Genomic DNA, 19,837 nt, shown 5'->3' with positions numbered 1-19,837 from the left:
TTGGGCCTGTCATTGGACCTTCTTTCCCTCAGTCTCTTCTCCATTTTCGTCCTTGCAGTTCTTTTAGACAGGAACAATTCTGGGTCAGGAATTTTGATTGTGGCTCAGTAACCCTGTTCCTCCACTTGAGACCTTGTTTATCTATTGGAGGTGGACTCTTAGAGTTCCTTTTTCCTAATGTTGGGGACTTTTGGCTAAGGACACCCCCAATGAATCCTGACAGTGTCTCACTTCCCAAGTCTCTGGTACTCTCTAGAGGGTCCCCCCACCCACTCCTCAAAACTATTCATTTTCATTCATTCTTTTGGTCCTCTGAACTTCTCTCTTGCCCCTTCCCTCCATATCTGATCTTGTTCACTCTTCTCCTTGCCCCTCTGCTCTCCCACCCAGGTCCCTCCCTCTGGCGATTGTTTCCTTCCCCCTTCTAAGTGGAGTTGAGGCCTCCTCACTTGGATATTTCTGCTTGTTACACTTCATACAGTCTGTAGGTTGTATCCTAGGTATTTTGTACTTTTTGGCTAATATCCACTTATCAGTAATTACATACCATGCATGTCCTTTTGTGTTTGAGTTACCTCACTCAGGATGATATTTTCTAGTTCTATCCATTTGCCTACAAAATTCATGATGTCCTCGTTTTTAATAGGTGAATAGCATTCCATGGTGTAGATGAACCACATTTTTGTTATCCATTCTTCTGTTTCCCACTTCAGGCTATTACCAATAAGGCTGCTATGAACATAGTGGAGCATGTGTTCTTGTGGTATTGTGGGGTACCTTTTGGGTATATGCTCAAGGTGGTATAACTGGGTCTACATGTAGAACTATTTCCAATTTTCTGAGGAACTGCCAGATTAAAAATGTTTTTAATACCCTAAAAATGATATACCTTATATGTAGGGCATTATTATTAATGGATCTTAAAGAATCAGAAGTTACTTAGGTGAGAAAATATATGAGTTCTAGACATAACTGCACAGTACTGTGGACTTTATCAGCATGGTATATTAGCTGTCATGGATTTATGAAACAGTATTTTTAATTTTCCCCAGCTGAATGATTTAGTTTATAAATTTTAAATATATTTTAATTTTTTGACTCACAGTAACTCCCAGTTCTTAAGTAACTGTATAGATGTATATTTCCCCTTTTATATCTCTTTTGTTTATTTTTCATTAGCATACAAAATAGCCAGTTGCTTTATGGCATCTTCATACATAAGTTTTGGTTGGTTTTTCTCTGCTGCATTCTTTCCCCACTCTGTTCACGTTCCTACCTTCCTGGTCTCTACCTACACCAACATCCACATAATCCATGCAGATTTATAGGTAGAAAATAATATGTGTCTCAGAAGCTAGCATCTGCGTACGAAGGAACATATGGTGTTTGCCTTTCTGAGCCTGAATTTCACTCATATAACACTGCCAGTTTCATCATTTTCCTGAAAATTTTATCTTCTTTATAGCTTAGTAAAGTTTCACTAAAAAATATGTGCTACACCTTTATTATCCATCCTTTTTGTTCTCACTTTATAATTTTTAATTTCTTTATGAACATATATTAAACTATACAGAGTAATAGGTCTCGTTATGACATTTTCATACATGTCCATAGAGGTTTTTTACTTTATAGTTATTTTGTTATTAAGAAACACACATTAAGGGATGGAAATATGATTCAGCACTTAAGAACATGGGCGGCTGCTCTTCCAGAGGTTCTCAGCTCAACTCCCGGCGCTTGCATGGAAGTTCACAACTGTCTGTAACTCCAGGTCCAGGGCTTCTGAAACCCTCACACAGATATACGTGCAGGCAAAACACCAATGAATATACAATACAAGTTTAATTATATAATAAGAGAGAAAAATAGACACACGCATTAGCCTAGGCTTATACAGGGTTTGGCTTGTTAACTATCGCAGCCTTGTGCCTGCATATCTTGTACTGCTCCGATGTCATATGTTACTTAGGTGGACTTTCATCTCACTCAACAGTAACTGCTTCTTCTGAAATACTCTCTCGAAGGTTCTTTCTGATTTTCCTCTTGCGGAGGGACCTCTCTCTTCACAAATCTGCCCATGGTAACTTTCTTGGCTTCGTTTTCTCATTATATGTTTGCTCGTCCGAAGATAATGATCATGATCATTCTTTTGTGTTCATGTAAACCTTTTAGTGTTTCAAGCTTTGTAAGGAGCTTGCAGAGGTCTCCAAAGCCTTTGTTAAATTCACAATGGCCTAGCAATTGTTTTAGGGCTCTTCTGCCATGGCCTCTTGCCTTACGTTTTCTTCAGTCATACACCGAATAACAGTAATTTTTCAGCTCTGTTATAACTGGTTGACTAACACCATTCCCACAGGAGGTCAGTGACCAAATCAATCTATCTATCTATCTATCTATCTATCTATCTATCTATCTATCTATCTATCATCTATCTATCTGTCTGTCTATCTACCCATCTATCTACCCATCTATCTATCTATCTATCTATCTATCTATCTATCTATCTATCTATCTATCTATCTATCTACTTACCTATCTATCCTCTATCCATTTATCTATCTATTCATTTATTTTTTATTTTATTTGTTTTGAGTGTTGTACCTTCATGTACATAGATACATTGTGCGTATACTGGGAGCCTGAGGATTTCTGAATGGGGTATTGGGTCCCCTGGAACTGTAATTCTGGATAGTTCTGTACCATGTGAATGCTGAGACTGAAGCTATGTCCTCTACAAGAACAAAGAATGCTTATACATACTGCAACATCTCTCCGGACACATGGACAGTTGATTTCTGAATACATGGCTCTTTTTCTAAGATAAGCTTGACATTGTTTTAAACAATGAGCTCTGAAAGTCAAAGTTGGCATGACTAAAAAAGTAACAACCTTAGAGATTCTGCATTTTGTGACTCTGCACTAAATTTGAGAAACTGCCTATTATGATGGAGTGGGACATCATTTGTTAATAATGTATTTTTTTCTTGTCCATGAACTGTTTTTATTGTTTTTCTCTATAAATATTTCATTTTAGAAGTGGTTCTCAGCCTTCCTAATGTCATGACCCTTTAATAATTCCTCATGTTGTCATGACCCTCTAGCATTAAAATTATTTTTGCTGCTACTTTATAACTATAACATCGATACTGCTATGAATCTTACTGTAAATATCTAATATACTGGATGGTCTTAACTGACCCCTATGAAAGTGTAGTTCAATCCCCCCCACAAAGGTGTTGAAACCTACAGGTTGAGAACGGCTGTTATAGAACCAAAACCAAACCTGCATTTTATTTTCACTTTCACAAAGAGTGCATTTTTGCTCTGCTGCTGATTAATTTTTTCCTCAACAGTATTGATGCTTCCCATGTCCTGACTTAGAGTTATTCTCTGTTTCCCTTTTTTTCTTTTGTTGACTCATGTTCTCATGAATTAGATTTCAGGCTATGCCGTTCACACATGCCCTTTGGCTAAGCAGAGAGTCCCAGGGACTCCATAGAGTGCATTTCCCTTTTTCCCCCTTGTGTCTCTGCAGTGTTTCAAGTATATGCATTCAGTTACATATGACTTCCCACCAGGAAGTCAGAAGATACCCACTGAGCAGTACTTTATATGTTAGAACTGAACCCTGTGAGTTGAAAGTGGTCTATAAAGATCCCCACACTGATTGATATTAGTGGCTTTCTTAAAGTAATATTTAAAGTTGATTCTGAGTCAATTTAGTTCATTTTCCTAACATCAATATAAACTTTTGACTATAGGGCAGAATTTTTGTGATAGAACATTCACAGGTGTCACTTAGGGGGAAAATGTCATTATTAGAAGAACACAACTGTCTTCTTTTCCAAGTAAATTCCTCTGGGAAGAGTCTATAACTGCACACTGGAAAAGCAACTGAGTGTGATCTTATTCTAAAATAATTTAACAGCTTGTGCTCACTGTCCATTTGTCAACTTAGGAGCCTAAAGAAATGTTCCAGGAATGCAAGGCCTAAGATTGGTAGCTTTTCACTGTGTAGAAGGTAAAGCTTGACCGTGCCCCTTCCGCTCTCCACTCAGCTACCTCATTTTGTCTCTGACACATCCTGTATTCAGGAATCTGTGCATGGACTTTATTCACACTTTACACGATTTAGTGTAGACACAGCATCTTTATTTTTAGGGACAGGGAAGCAAAAGTTAAAGTCACAGTGTCGGGTCTATGCTCAGGGCCAAGATGACAGGATCACATTGCAAGTGCACAGGATTCTCTGACAGCTACAGCTCTGAAGAGCAAGATGGACTCTGAGTGACAGATGGCACGTCAAAGTGCAGGCTGAGAGCCACCAAGTGTGAAAGGATGGGTGGGACAAAGCGAGCCTCCAGGTAGCTCCAGAAGGCCCTGGGGAAATGTGGAGAAAATCTCCAGCATGGCAGTTGCCTAGATAGGAGACTCCTGTCAGGCAGAAATGGCCAGACAGCAGTAGTTACACTTGGCTCACCTGTTCCACTAAGTCCAGTTATTCCCTGGAACTGTTTGACTCGGTGCCATTGCTGTGACTGACTCCAAAAGTCCCTGCTTGTGATAGTTGTCATGTGATGGCACTTCCTGCAGCTGAATGACAGGTTCTTTTCTGGAAGGGACACCCAACACACAGTCATGACTAACACAGTTAGGTGATGCCTGAAAGGGGAGACGTGAACTCAGGTTTCACATCTGAGGCTTTACCTTCTCAGTGGGATGAACAATCCCAGGAGAAGCACCCACTTAGAGCTTTTTCCGGCTTACTTCTGCTTGGCCTCTTTGGTTATATCTGTCTCCTCGGTAAGTTAATAGGAACTAACTCTCTTGGTTTTAGAATTTGCTGTATATAGATAGTGTTACAAAATTTTTAATTTCTTCATCCTTCTACAGTGGTTGAAAGTGGAGGAGAGATTTTATTTAAAACACAGGTTAGCCTCAGCTCCCCAACCAGGTTGAACCCTATGTGTTTCCTCAGGGCTTGGCTAATCTTAAGATTAGTATCAAATTGTAGTGTCAGACAGAACTTGGGATGGGAGGCTGCTTTCAGGTGTTAAAAAGATGCTGGGTGGAAAGAGATGGATCTCTGTGAGTTTGAAGCCAGTCTGATCTTCAGAGTGAGTTCTAGAATAGCCAGGACTACACACAGAAATCTTGTCTTGAAAATCAAACAAACAAACAAACAGAAATGTGGTCAGGTGTTGGACGTAGCTTAGCCAAACCAATATAAGGAGTAGCAGGCAGAATGCTGTGGGAGGGAGACAAGCCTATTTGAAGTGGGAATTTACAGAGTAGGAGGAGGACCAATGTCACACTGTAAAGTCAGCTTGTCATCACTATGACAGAGGACCTTAGTGACCCATGATGTTGTTCTTGTTGCTTTGGTGTCTATAAAGCAAAACATGCTAATCTCAAGGCCAGGAAAGGGATCTGAGATCCATCATTCTTTCGGGGATCACACATCCTATGACTTTCTATTACAACCCCTCTTTTGGAGGTCTTAAAAGACCTTCTCATGTCAGCTTTTACCACTTGACTTTAGTGTCTTTGGGGGAATGTACTTGGTAGAAGAGGTAAACTACAGCCAGTAAAGAAATGAGCTCAGAAGTAATCTTTATTAAATTAGTCTCTCACTCTTCAGAAGAAACACTTGGTTTCTTTGGAGGTTCAACAGCTTTGGATTGAAAATCCTGCAGTGTTTTTAGCAGTGTGGGAAGAGGGTCAGGAACATGAAGTGTCACACCAACATCCTTCTTCCTTAGAATGTCAAAGACTCCATGGAGAACTGTTGAGAAACTCTACCTCTCCATGTCTCCATGTTGTGTTGAAGCACAAGCAATGACAGAACTGAGGATGGTGGCCACACCAAGATCCACAGTTTGCAAACCATTGCTCACCACTTTTACTGATGCTCGTGGCCGAATGCCAAGAAACTTAGCTTTCCTGTAGTTTATTACATGAAGTCAAATGCCAATTCAGAAGCTCAGAGGTTCACTTGTTTTGATTGAGGGCTTTTGGATATCCATTTTGCATAAATGACTTTTGTAATAATAAATGTTATTCCTAGGAAGAAATCCTAGGTAAGGGTAGCTTATCGGGAATGAAAAGACTGAAGAATATATTAAACCTAATAACCTTGACTTCCATTCAAGCAAAGACTGGTGGGCTGGCTGTAAAGATCAAGAGAAAAGTCATTGCCATTTCTCAGAGCCTTTCAGACGGTCTCAAAACTCAGGATGTACAGAGTTAAATGTATCTTTTAATGTACTGTTATCAGATTGTATAAAAGATATATATGTGTATAATTCCAACCTTTAATTCCTCATGTGGGAGTACATTTAATGCACACTGTTGGATCCTTCAAATGAATTTCCCATTTATGTCTATGCATTTCAGGCAGAAGAAGACAAGAAAAATCTGAGCAGGATGCAGGCTCTGTCTGACAAACTTCAGCTGAAAGTGCAGAGTTACAAACAGCAGGTGGAAGCAGTCGTAAGTGCCGGTTCAGCATCGTGGAGTTCCCAGCCACTGCTTTTGGTTAATGCTCTGAGCTTGGGAAACTGCTCAGCAGAGACAACCATCTGAACACCAGCCACATCTGTCCATTCTCCGCTTTTATATAAATTAGCACTATAGCTTACAGGAGGGAGAAACAAGAAAATTGTGCTGCTTTCCCTGCAGGAAGCCGGACCTCTCTCCCTTGACCTGGTGGCTAGACTCAAACATATACATTAGCAGAAATGAGCCAAGGATAAAATCAGGGTGCCATGCAGGATTGGCAAATTTTTGTAGGGTTTCTTTGTGGGTCTCCTTCAGCTTTAGATTTTGCGTGAACACAATCAAAATTTGTAATACACTTTTTTTCAGATGAACCCAGCAACAATGTGAGCAAACCCACTATCATTTAAATGTCCTTTTTCTTACTCCTTAGCTAATTGGCCTCAGATCAAATTTTCTATAACAAATACATTAAAGCTTAAGTGACATATGTATTAATTTATGCCTGATATTTTAGGAAATTTTGAATTGTATAGTTGGCTATTATGCCCAAGAATAACTTATCAATGCATAACTTGAAAGGACAACCACCTGTTCCTGAGGGTAGCTTAGGATGTGAATCTGATTTTAAGCCAATAATTATGACTGCTTCTAGTATGCAAGTGTGTGAAAGTCATACAGTTGGTGAATATTCACCCATTCTGAATTTCCAGGGGACAACAGCTGTAAAAGGGATCTCTGTTCTTTCTCTTAAAACAAAAGTTCCTGATTTCATTCTTCTTTATATGCACGTGCACTTTGCGTTACATGTAGATTTGTATAAAATCTTTATATGATTTTCTCGTGCCTAGATTGGCCAGAAGAGGGCATCAGATGCTCTGAAACCGTAGTTAACAGGTGCTTGTGAGCTGTATTCAACAGGAAAGCCTGCTGGGTCTTCTGGAAGAGCAGCTATAGCTCTTAACTGTTGAGTCGTCTCTCCAGCCTCCGTTCCTCCTCTTAAGCCTAACTTGTATGTCTTAGACCCAAGTGACACATTTGATTCAGGCTGGGTTTGTATCCTCTTCTGGTTTCCAGTCTATTGTTTCAGAGCAGAGACCGCCATTTAGGAGCGGCTGTACCTTCACATTCTGTGGTTTTCGTTTGACAGGAGGCACAGGCTAATCAATACCTTTCTAAGTATAAGAAGCAGCAGCACGAGTTGAACGAAGCCAAGGAGAGAGCAGAGGCCGCAGAATCGCAAGTCAATAAACTCAGAGCTAGAGCGAAGGAGCTTGAGAGAAAGGTACAATCCCTCGGAAACTCTGTTGCTTCAGGGCTCAGGGCATCATGTGGGTTAGTACAGCAAGGAATGTCTTGCTTTTCTTTTCAAATCTTTTTTTTTTTAATAGCCAAACAAGTTCAAATAAAGTTCTTCCCCTACTTATTAAATTCTACGTATCCAGGGAGTAGGGAAGTGATAAGCGTTTGAAATGGAAAAACATTCTAGTTATATTTTTTTAAGTCCTTCATGCCAGGTTAACTTGTGAGTGCCAAGCCTTGGACCTTTAATTCATTTGTGCAGAATACTGAGGAATTCACGGAGCAAAGGGGATTTCTAAAGTACAAACAGACCTTGAAATTCTGAGTGAATTCTTTTCACAGTGGACAAGCATGTGAGTTTGTATCAGGTCAAACTGAAAACTAGGGAGAAGGTGGTCAGAAGTGAGCCAGGGGTCGACCACAAATTGTGGAATCCTGCTTTCTAGGTCCCAGTATCCACCTTCTGACTCTTCCCTGAAGCACGGAAATGTCTTTCCATGTCCATGTCAGGGAGGCCAGTGCTTCTCTGTAAAGAGAAACTGGAAGGAACAAGAATGAACTCAGAAATGGATGCTGGGCAGGAACAAAGTGTCTCTGCACCCTCACTGAGAGTTTATTGAAACATGGTTTGTAAATGACATCTGCCTTTAGGAGAAGGGAATTAGAAGAAACTGAATAAGTAGCTACCTTTTATACAATGTCTGAAAAGCAGTGAGCACAGTTCCCAGAACAGATGGAGGCATTCACTTTCAAAATTTGGTACATGCCTAGCCTACTCATTTTTGGTAAATGAGTTACTGGTAGCCCTTCAAGGTAAGCTGACAGGATTGCCAATAATAAATATCGATCTTGTTGGAGGAGGCTAAAGTTGGCTCCATGGAAGATGCTGAGATCTAAGTCTGAGAAATTTGAGTCATTGGTAGGCCAGAGAGATCTCACAGCTGCCTGAACGGTTGCCTTAAGTGTAAGGCCCAGTTAGAGGGCTCTAGGGGAGTGGCTTGACTGCTGGCCTTACCTAGAGAAGTGTCACCCCACTGATTTGGGGTCTCTCCAAGGCAGAGTCTGTCCAGCAAAGCCACAGAAGGATTTGCTTACGGAGGGGCCTTCAAAACACACCCACATTTCACCTTGTCACAGTTGTGTCCAAGAATGAATAAAACAAGTGAATCGGCAATTGCTTCTGTCAGGAGATGAACAGGGAAACCTTGCTGAGCAGTGTGATGACTAATTGCCCCCTATTCACATAAGAGCCTAAAATCCTTCAACTGCTGTGCACAAAGGAAAGGGGTTTTCTGATGCACGGGTCTGGAGCAAACCTGTGATGTGTTTGCAGCGTCTTTTCCAGTGGGGGAGGGGAGGCAGAAATGAAGAGTGACAGCCAGCCCTTGGGGTGAGTCACCAGAGTCTGCTTTCTGCTAGTGGATAATTGCCTAAACCCCTGCTTTTTTGGGGGGGCGGCATGGAGAGCTGTTGAGGCCTGCTTCCCTCTGGAAAGGGTTCACATGGGTCTGAGTGTGCCCTGCCATCCAGTCACTGGATGTCGTGACACACACTGACATACATTCTGTTTTCCAGGTTCGAGAAGAAGGAGTTTCTTTTCATTAAAAAAAAAAAAGACAGCTGGAAGCAAGCCTTTAAGAAATAAATATGTGGCATGAATAGCAAGCTAAGGAGAGGATGAAGAAAACGTCCTGATCCAAAGGAAGACAATTGCCTCTTAGATTAATGGATTCCTTTTTGATTCTCAATAGCATGAGAAGTCTCTCCTAAAGTTTCACACAGAAGACTAAACAGACATAAGCATCAATTTTGATGTTAGAGAAAGGCATGCTTCTTCTTCCCTCCATTTCCCCATGCCTAGCACTCAGAGAAGAACCCTCTGTCTATGCTTCATGGAGTCTGTTACATGATGAGGAATGCATTTTCAAGTTATCTAACTTTGCTTGACTCGTCTGTGCTGGCTGGCTTTGTGTGTCAATCTGACACAAGCTGGAGTTATCAAAGAGAAAGCAGCCTCCCTTGAGGAAATGCCTCCGTGAGATTCAGCTGTGACACATTTCCTCAATTAGTGATCAAGGGTGGGAGGACCCCTTGTGGGTGGTACCATCCCTGGGCTGGTGGTCTTGAGCTCAGTAAGAGAGCAAACTGAGCAAGCCAGGGGAGGCAAGCAAGCCAGTAAATAACATCTCTCCATGGCCTCTGCATCAGCTCCTGCTTCCTGCATGAGTTCCAGTCCTGACTTCCTTTGGTAATGAACAGCAATGTGGAAGTGTAAGCTGAATAAACCCTTTCCTCCCCCAACTTGCTTCTTGGTCATGATGTTTGTACAGGAATAGAAACCCTGACTAAGACATCATCCCTGTATCTTGGTGACATTTGACAAAAATTTCTGTTAGCACTGTGGAGCAGGCATTGCCATAGTTAGGTGCTTTGAACTTCTAGGTAGACCTTCCTAATCAAGACACATGTAGACTCCATGCTTGTGTGGACCATAATCTGAGGCAGCTTATACAAGCTCTGGGTTGTGGCAGTGGAGCTAAGAGGAGGAGCATGTTCTAGAATTTTGTTCCTTGAATGGTTTTATACTAAAGTGGGAAACAAGCAAAAATCTGTAGCAGATTTTGTAGTTAAAAACAGAGGAGTTTCTATTATATGTACATAAGGTCACTATAGGACCCCAAGCACTATGACAGTTGAAAAATTATTACTCCAGGCCCAAGGTAAGTTCTCAATAACCAGCTCCCCTGGACCTTTTCCTCCTACTTCCTGCCAGTCTCCTTCAACTTTGCAGGCATGAGTAAAGTTCTAAGGCAATTAGTACCACTGTCACCTTCAGAACACCTAGCCTTGCCATAGAGGCTGGGCATGAAGACAATTTGGAAACAACTATCTCTTATTGCTTTGCCCGGTTAGGGACAGGTGTAGGAAGCAAGAGGAGCAGCTCCCTGTTGCACAAATGTTCACGGGGTCAGAACTGGTGAAATACCTCCTCCAGATTGTCATTGGAACTTCCTCAATAATGGTTTCTCAGAAACCATAATCTTTCTTTGGGGTGGGTGTCAGGTGTTGGTGATAGATGAAGATCAACTAAGAAACCCATGGAAAGGCCATGGAATGTGGGTTAATCCCCAGGATATCCTGGGCCTTCTCAGGGAAGTGTTGGAATAAAGGACAAGCTCCTTGGAGAAGAGCTACTGACACTAGTTGGCCTGGATTTACTGGAAGGAGCACACGCGTCTTCATAGCTCTTTTCAGTACCGGAGTCATCTTGGATTCCCATTTCTCGAACAGTCAAATGTGCAGAGGAGTCAGGTCTCAGTTTTGTACAAGTCATCCTCAGTTCAAATTTTATTCCTATAGTGAAAACATATTTCAAGTTGTCTAGTATCCTTTAAGGTATCCCTTTATATGTTAGTAAAAATTTCCCACATGCAATTTAGATTATGTTTTAAAGTTATGGATGATTAGGATACATACTAACTTGGAAAGACACTGCAGCTTTAAGGAGCACCAAACATACTAAGCTTGGAGAAGGACCTGTGCCAGTAGGTGAAGGGTGAAGGTCATCCTGTGGAAGTCCGAATGCAGCTGTTACAGGACTCTCTTCTTTACAGCTCTTTGTCAGTATTAGGTGGGAGGAGCCTCATGCTACTTGTTATGATACCTAATACATTTTTTTGTGGTTAAAAGCACATGTGATTTTTAGCATGAAACAATTACTGGTATTTAGTGGCTACAATAGAAAAACTAAAAATAATTACTTGTACTTCATATTAGAAAACCTAGTCATGCAGTCATGATCAAGTTTTGGAAGTAGGTTAGATGGAGATGTAGAACATTTGAAAAGATTTGATCAAAGTTTACAGATGACTTTTCAGGAGATCAAGTCTTATCTGTGTACCCATCAGCTTCGTGTGTTGTCCGATGTTATCTTTAATATACAAAACATGGTGTACCTCTGGATAAAGTTCAAACCCCATATTAATCATGTGAACCTTGGTGTATTGTCTCAGTTTGAAGGGAAAGTTTATTACTAAAGTCAGAAAAGCCAAATCATTGAAGCCACCAAAGCTAGGAACCCAAAATAAGGAAGTGATCCATTGCCTCGGTTCTGTGTAGACTAGAATCAATGAATTGGATGAAGACATAACAAACAGTAGCTCTGGGGGTGGCGTTCTGATATATCGCTTTTTAAAAACTTATTTTTGTGGAGGGCAGAAGTCAACAAAACAAAATACCTTCCATAATGGAAAGGCTCTTCCTTCTAAGATCACAGCTGAGAGTCCAAGCGAGACCAGAGTGCTCCCAGCCTCAGTGTCTCTTTATGGGAAGCCTACAGACACTGCACATGATCAACTGGAGTCTTGGTTAAAGCGAAGGTCGGGAGGGAGAAGAGATGCACTAAGGCTATTGTTTATTTTAATGTTTTTATTGTTTTCTGTTACAATCAATGAATTGACATTTTTTACAAAGCAATAAGACTACAAACTAGCCTTCACCCAGCATTCTAGTCCGCACTGGCTTAGAGAAAACAGTATCCTTGGAGAACGATCAGTTGGCTGCAAGTGATGAGAAAAGCGAGGTGACCCAATGATGCTTGGCACATCTGGCAAACTGCTCGGGACTAGAAATTGTTGAATTTAGGATTCCTAAAGGTACAAATTTGGAGATCCTGAGTTACTAAAGACCCACTTAGCTCATCTTGCAGTATATTTTCTACCAATTAATAAGAAGTACAGAGCACAGGGCTAATTCAGAATGAAAATCATCTATTCCCTGGGGTATCCTTTAAAATGGGTATCTCCATCTGAAAAAAGATATCAGCTTTCTGAATAGGTTCTTACTACTTATAAAGTAGCATTTCATATGCAATGAAATATTGATCTGTCTGCCTTTTTGAGTTATTCTCAAATTCTTTAAAAGGAGTGACTAAGATGTTCTGCTGCCTTTCAAATGTTTGCACACCTTTCTACTGCAAGGCTAAAGAAAGCTTGCGAGGATATAAGTGCTTCTCAGTTTCCCTTCATACTAAGTGTACTGGCTGGTTTTGTGTGTCAACATAACACAAGCGGGAGTTATCACAGAGAAAGGAAACTCCCTTGAGGAAATGCCTCTGTGAGATCCAGCTGTAAGGTATTTTCTCAATTAGTGATCAATGGTGGGAGGTCTCATTGTGGGTGGTGCCATCAATGGGCTTGTAGTCCTGGGTTCTATAAGAGAGCAAGCTGGGCAAGCCACAGGAGCATGCAAGCCAGTAAATAACATCCTCCATGGCCTCTGCATCAGCTCCTGTTTCCTGACCTGCTTGAGTTCCAGTCCTGACTTCCCTTAGTGATGAACAGCAATGTGGAAAGTGTAAACTGAATAAACCCTTTCCTCCCCAACTTGTTTCTTGGTCATGATGTTTGTGCGGGAATAGAAACATTATACATTAAGTAGTTTCAATAGCCCCAAGAAATAGGACATATAATTTCATTCTATTTAGCATTACACCACTTTGGTTGAGCATAACTCTAGGCTCTTATGTAGTTTTGTGGCTGCTCAGTCTGGTCTCTGTTCCACTGGCTGTGTTAATCTCAAAGATTCCAGGAGAAAGACTACCTACCCAAATCATAATGGCCAAATTAATTAAAGCAAGCTTTTCTACTTGTGTACACATGCTGACTCTTCCTAAGATGGATATAGAAAATAATTACATATATATCATGGATATGGAGTTTCCAAATGGATTTGACATCCAAATATATGGTGGTGATTACAGAAACAAAGCATTAGCATAATGCAAGGTGATCGTAATGTAGTTATAATAACAGATGGTCATATCAGCAGTTGGCGTGGTTGCCATTTCCCGGAATAGGAAGTGCAGAACCACTTGTAGTTAAGGTTGAAGGTGCAACATAGCCCAATTCTTGAGAAACAGAGGTTTAATCATAAATAGGAATGAACCTAGTTTGTCCTTATGATAAGATGGCTTTCAGGCTCAAGATGGAGGAGGCTGGTTTATCAGCTGTTACAGGCTTCATGGAGGGTTTCAGAATCTTCCTGGTCTATTCAGGTTTAATTGAGAATGAGAGGTTGTAGAAAAACCCCTTTGTGATGAGAATGGAGGATTAAGCCTCTCTGGGTCAGGAGATGGGATAGGGATGGTCTTCAATTAGCTTCTTCATGATACTTTTCCCTCAGTCTAAAAGGAGTCTAATGCAAGGCAGCAGTTTGGAATGTACAACGGAGCCCTTGGCTGCATTTCACCTAAACTGACACTTTAGAGAGAGGCACGTGCTTGATGTGCTTGGTATCCCCACAGCGTCATCAGGACTTCCAAGCTTGGGCTCTCCCTCGGAAAGCATCCAGTGAAGGCCATGGATCTGTGCTCAGGGTACTCTTCACCAAAGTTACTCTCCTACTTACTTTCTCTTAATATATTTCAAAAAATTTAAGTTAAAACATAATTACACCATTAGAAAATGGTCCTTTTCCTCCTCCTAATGTCTTCCACTGGAAGGATTCAAATAATAAAATAAAAAGCTAAAGCACGGCGAGGTCCAGCAAACTCAACCTCATGGAGCAGTTTCCATGACTGTCTAGTTAGGATGGATATTTTAAATAATGAATTTTGTTAACTATCAATGGAGCAAAGATGAACAGAGCCATGAATTGAAATATCATGTGGTTACTGTTTCCACCAAGTTAATAGACAGTGCCCCATTTCCCAGCATTCCACGGGTCCTCAGTTCCATCTTCCCACCGTGCCTGGACGTTAACTCCTAACCTGGGCTCTATACCACTTATATCACGACACAGTTGTTGGTTTTGTTTTGTTTTTTGGCTCACAGACTGAAACACAGGTTTCTCTCTATTTTTGAACTTCTACAAACGTAATTCTGTGGAAGTAACTTTTTTTTTCAGGTAAAACTTATATGGTCAAAAAAAAAGGTTGTTGGCTGTGGAGGCCAAAAGCATCTTTGGGAGATGCTCCTTTGAGAGGCAGGGAGTAATAAAGTATACTTTTAAGAGCTACCCTAGAGACACCGCCGGAACCTGAAGGAAACAGACCGGATAAACAGTTCTCTGCACCCAAATCCCGTGGGAGGGAGAGCTAAACCTTCAGAGAGGCAGACAAGCCTGGGAAACCAGAAGAGACTGCTCCCTGCACACACATCTCGGACGCCAGAGGAAAAAGCCAAAGACCATCTGGAACCCTGGTGCACTGAAGCTCCCGGAAGAGGCGGCACAGGTCTTCCTGGTTGCTGCCGCTACAGAGAGCCCGTGGGCAGCACCCCACGAGCAAACCTGAGCCTCGGGACCACAGGTAAGACCAAATTTCCTGCTGCAAGAAAGCTGCCTGGTGAACTCAAGACACAGGCCCACAGGAACAGCTGAAGACCTGTAGAGAGGAAAAACTACACGCCCGAAAGCAGAACACTCTGTCCCCATAACTGACTGAAAGAGAGGAAAACAGGTATACAGCACTCCTGACACACAGGCTTATAGGACAGTCTAGCCACTGTCAGAAATAGCAGAACAAAGTAACACTAGAGATATCTGATGGCGAGAGGCAAGCGCAGGAACCCAAGCAACAGAAACCAAGACTACATGCCATCATCAGAGCCCAATTCTCCCACCAAAACAAACATGGAATATCCAAACACACCAGAAAAGCAAGATCTAGTTTCAAAATCATATTTGATCATGATGCTGGAGGACTTCAAGAAAGACATGAACACACTTAGGGAAACACAGGAAAACATTAATAAACAAGTAGAAGCCTACAGAGAGGAATCGCAAAAATCCCTGAAAGAATTCCAGGAAAACACAATCAAACAGTTGAAGGAATTAAAAATGGAAATAGAAGCAATCAAGAAAGAACACATGGAAACAACCCTGGATATAGAAAACCAAAAGAAGAGACAAGGAGCTGTAGATACAAGCTTCACCAACAGAATACAAGAGATGGAAGAGAGAATCTCGGGAGCAGAAGATTCCATAGAAATCATTGACTCAACTGTCAAAGATAATGTAAAGCGGAAAAAGCTACTGGTCCAAAACATACAGGAAATCCAGGACTCAATGAGAAGATCAAACCTAAGGATAATAGGTATAGAAGAGAGTGAAGACTCCCAGCTCAAAGGACCAGTAAATATCTTCAACAAAATCATAGAAGAAAACTTCCCTAACCTAAAAAAAGAGATACCCATAGACATACAAGAAGCCTACAGAACTCCAAATAGATTGGACCAGAAAAGAAACACCTCCCGTCACATAATTGTCAAAACACCAAACACATAAAATAAAGAAAGAATATTAAAAGCAGTAAGGGAAAAAGGTCAAGTAACATATAAAGGGAGACCTATCAGAATCACACCAGACTTCTCGCCAGAAACTATGAAGGCCAGAAGATCCTGGACTGATGTCATACAGACCCTAAGAGAACGCAAATGCCAGCCCAGGTTACTGTATCCAGCAAAACTCTCAATTAACATTGATGGAGAAACCAAGATATTCCATGACAAAACCAAATTTACACAATATCTTTCCACAAATCCAGCACTACAAAGGATAATAAATGGTAAAGCCCAACATAAGGAGGCAAGCTATACCCTAGAAGAAGCAAGAAACTAATCGTCTTGGCAACAAAACAAAGAGAATGAAAGCACACAAACATAACCTCACATCCAAATATGAATATAACGGGAAGCAATAATCACTATTCCTTAATATCTCTCAATATCAATGGCCTCAACTCCCCAATAAAAAGACATAGATTAACAAACTGGATACGCAACGAGGACCCTGCATTCTGCTGCCTACAGGAAACACACCTCAGAGACAAAGACAGACACTACCTCAGAGTGAAAGGCTGGAAAACAACTTTCCAAGCAAATGGTCAGAAGAAGCAAGCTGGAGTAGCCATTCTAATATCAAATAAAATCAATTTCCAACTAAAAGTCATCAAAAAAGATAAGGAAGGACACTTCATATTCATCAAAGGAAAAATCCACCAAGATGAACTCTCAATCCTAAATATCTATGCCCCAAATACAAGGGCACCTACATACGTAAAAGAAACCTTACTAAAGCTCAAAACACACATTGCACCTCACACAATAATAGTGGGAGATTTCAACACCCCACTCTCATCAATGGACAGATCATGGAAACAGAAATTAAACAGTGATGTCGACAGACTAAGAGAAGTCATGAGCCAAATGGACTTAACGGATATTTATAGAACATTCTATCCTAAAGCAAAAGGATATACCTTCTTCTCAGCTCCTCATGGTACTTTCTCCAAAACTGACCATATAATTGGTCAAAAAACGGGCCTCAACAGGTACAGAAAGATAGAAATAATCCCATGCGTGCTATTGGACCACCACGGCCTAAAACTGGTCTTCAATAACAATAAGGGAAGAATGCCCACATATACGTGGAAATTGAACAATGCTCTACTCAATGATAACCTGGTCAAGGAAGAAATAAAGAAAGAAATTAAAAACTTTTTAGAATTTAATGAAAATGAAGATACAACATACTCAAACTTATGGGACACAATGAAAGCTGTGCTAAGAGGAAAACTCATAGCGCTGAGTGCCTGCAGAAAGAAACAGGAAAGAGCATATGTCAGCAGCTTGACAGCACACCTAAAAGCTCTAGAACAAAAAGAAGCAAATACACCCAGGAGGAGTAGAAGGCAGGAAATAATCAAACTCAGAGCTGAAATCAACCAAGTAGAAACAAAAAGGACCATAGAAAGAATCAACAGAACCAAAAGTTGGTTCTTTGAGAAAATCAACAAGATAGATAAACCCTTAGCCAGACTAACGAGAGGACACAGAGAGTGCGTCCAAATTAACAAAATCAGAAATGAAAAGGGAGACATAACTACAGATTCAGAGGAAATTCAAAAAATCATCAGATCTTACTATAAAAACCTATATTCAACAAAACTTGAAAATCTTCAGGAAATGGACAATTTCCTAGACAGATACCAGGTATCGAAGTTAAATCAGGAACAGATAAACCAGTTAAACAACCCCATAACTCCTAAGGAAATAGAAGCAGTCATTAAAGGTCTCCCAACCAAAAAGAGCCCAGGTCCAGACGGGTTTAGTGCAGAATTCTATCAAACCTTCATAGAAGACCTCATACCAATATTATCCAAACTATTCCACAAAATTGAAACAGATGGAGCCCTACCGAATTCCTTCTACGAAGCCACAATTACTCTTATACCTAAACCACACAAAGACACAACAAAGAAAGAGAACTTCAGACCAATTTCCCTTATGAATATCGACGCAAAAATACTCAATAAAATTCTGGCAAACCGAATCCAAGAGCACATCAAAACAATCATCCACCATGATCAAGTTGGCTTCATCCCAGGCATGCAGGGATGGTTTAATATACGGAAAACCATCAACGTGATCCATTATATAAACAAACTGAAAGAACAGAACCACATGATCATTTCATTAGATGCTGAGAAAGCATTTGACAAAATTCAACACCCCTTCATGATAAAAGTCCTGGAAAGAATAGGAATTCAAGGCCCATACCTAAACATAGTAAAAGCCATATACAGCAAACCAGTTGCTAACATTAAACTAAATGGAGAGAAACTTGAAGCAATCCCACTAAAATCAGGGACTAGACAAGGCTGCCCACTCTCTCCCTACTTATTCAATATAGTTCTTGAAGTTCTAGCCAGAGCAATCAGACAACAAAAGGAGATCAAAGGGATACAGATCGGAAAAGAAGAGGTCAAAATATCACTATTTGCAGATGACATGATAGTATATTTAAGTGATCCCAAAAGTTCCACCAGAGAACTACTAAAGCTGATAAACAACTTCAGCAAAGTGGTTGGGTATAAAATTAACTCAAATAAATCAGTTGCCTTCCTCTATACAAAAGAGAAACAAGCCGAGAAAGAAATTAGGGAAACGACACCCTTCATAATAGACCCAAATAATATAAAGTACCTCGGTGTGACTTTAACCAAGCAAGTAAAAGATCTGTACAATAAGAACTTCAAGACACTGAGGAAAGAAATTGAAGAAGACCTCAGAAGATGGAAAGATCTCCCATGCTCATGGATTGGCAGGATTAATATAGTAAAAATGGCCATTTTACCAAAAGCAATCTACAGATTCAATGCAATCCCCATCAAAATACCAATCCAATTCTTCAAAGAGTTAGACAGAACAATTTGCAAATTCATCTGGAATAACAAAAAACCCAGGATAGCTAAAGCTATCCTCAACAATAAAAGGACTTCAGGGGGAATCACTATCCCTGAACTCAAGCAGTATTACAGAGCAATAGTGATAAAAACTGCATGGTATTGGTACAGAGACAGACAGATAGACCAATGGAATAGAATTGAAGACCCAGAAATGAACCCACACACCTATGGTCACTTGATTTTTGACAAAGGAGCCAAAACCATCCAATGGAAAAAAGATAGCATTTTCAGCAAATGGTGCTGGTTCAACTGGAGGGCAACATGTAGAAGAGTGCAGATCGATCCATGCTTATCACCCTGTACAAAGCTTAAGTCCAAGTGGATCAAGGACCTCCACATCAAACCAGACACACTCAAACTAATAGAAGAAAAACTAGGGAAGCATCTGGAACACATAGGCACTGGAAAAAATTTCCTGAACAAAACACCAATGGCTTATGCTCTAAGATCAAGAATCGACAAATGGGATCTCATAAAACTGCAAAGCTTCTGTAAGGCAAAGGACACTGTGGTTAGGACAAAACGGCAACCAACAGATTGGGAAAAGATCTTTACCAATCCTACAACAGATAGAGGCCTTATATCCAAAATATACAAAGAACTCAAGAAGTTAGACCGCAGGGAAACAAATAACCCTATTAAAAAATGGGGTTCAGAGCTAAACAAAGAATTCACAGCTGAGGAATGCCGAATGGCTGAGAAACACCTAAAGAAATGTTCAACATCTTTAGTCATAAGGGAAATGCAAATCAAAACAACCCTGAGATTTCACCTCACACCAGTGCGATT

At 40.6% G+C, this 19,837-nt stretch overlaps 2 protein-coding genes across 3 annotated transcripts in view; one reads left to right on the top strand and one right to left on the bottom strand.

Annotated features, from left to right (window-relative positions):
- The window catches only part of Myh15 (myosin, heavy chain 15), a 141,357-nt gene extending 131,256 nt beyond the window's left edge, over positions 1-10,101 (top strand). Inside the window, exons 39-41 of the mRNA NM_001446751.1 lie at positions 6,397-6,492; positions 7,649-7,783; positions 9,376-10,101. Of these exons, the coding sequence (NP_001433680.1) occupies positions 6,397-6,492; positions 7,649-7,783; positions 9,376-9,405 (261 nt within the window). The 3' untranslated portion in view covers positions 9,406-10,101. The remainder of the gene's footprint in view (positions 1-6,396; positions 6,493-7,648; positions 7,784-9,375) is intronic.
- A 2,112-nt stretch (positions 10,102-12,213) lies between these two features.
- The window catches only part of LOC100909977 (leukocyte surface antigen CD47-like), a 64,863-nt gene continuing 57,239 nt past the window's right edge, over positions 12,214-19,837 (bottom strand). For both annotated transcript variants that reach the window (XM_087577221.1, XM_087577222.1), the window contains one exon: positions 12,214-12,449. The gene's annotated coding sequence lies outside the window, so the exon portion shown is untranslated. The remainder of the gene's footprint in view (positions 12,450-19,837) is intronic.

The sequence above is a fragment of the Rattus norvegicus genome, chromosome 11, assembly GCF_021556685.1.
Source record: "Rattus norvegicus strain SHRSP/BbbUtx chromosome 11, alternate assembly SHRSP_T2T, whole genome shotgun sequence".
Lineage (NCBI taxonomy): Eukaryota > Metazoa > Chordata > Mammalia > Rodentia > Muridae > Rattus > Rattus norvegicus.
Note: the sequence above shows the minus strand (reverse complement) of the source record. Positions and strands in the feature narration are given on the sequence as shown.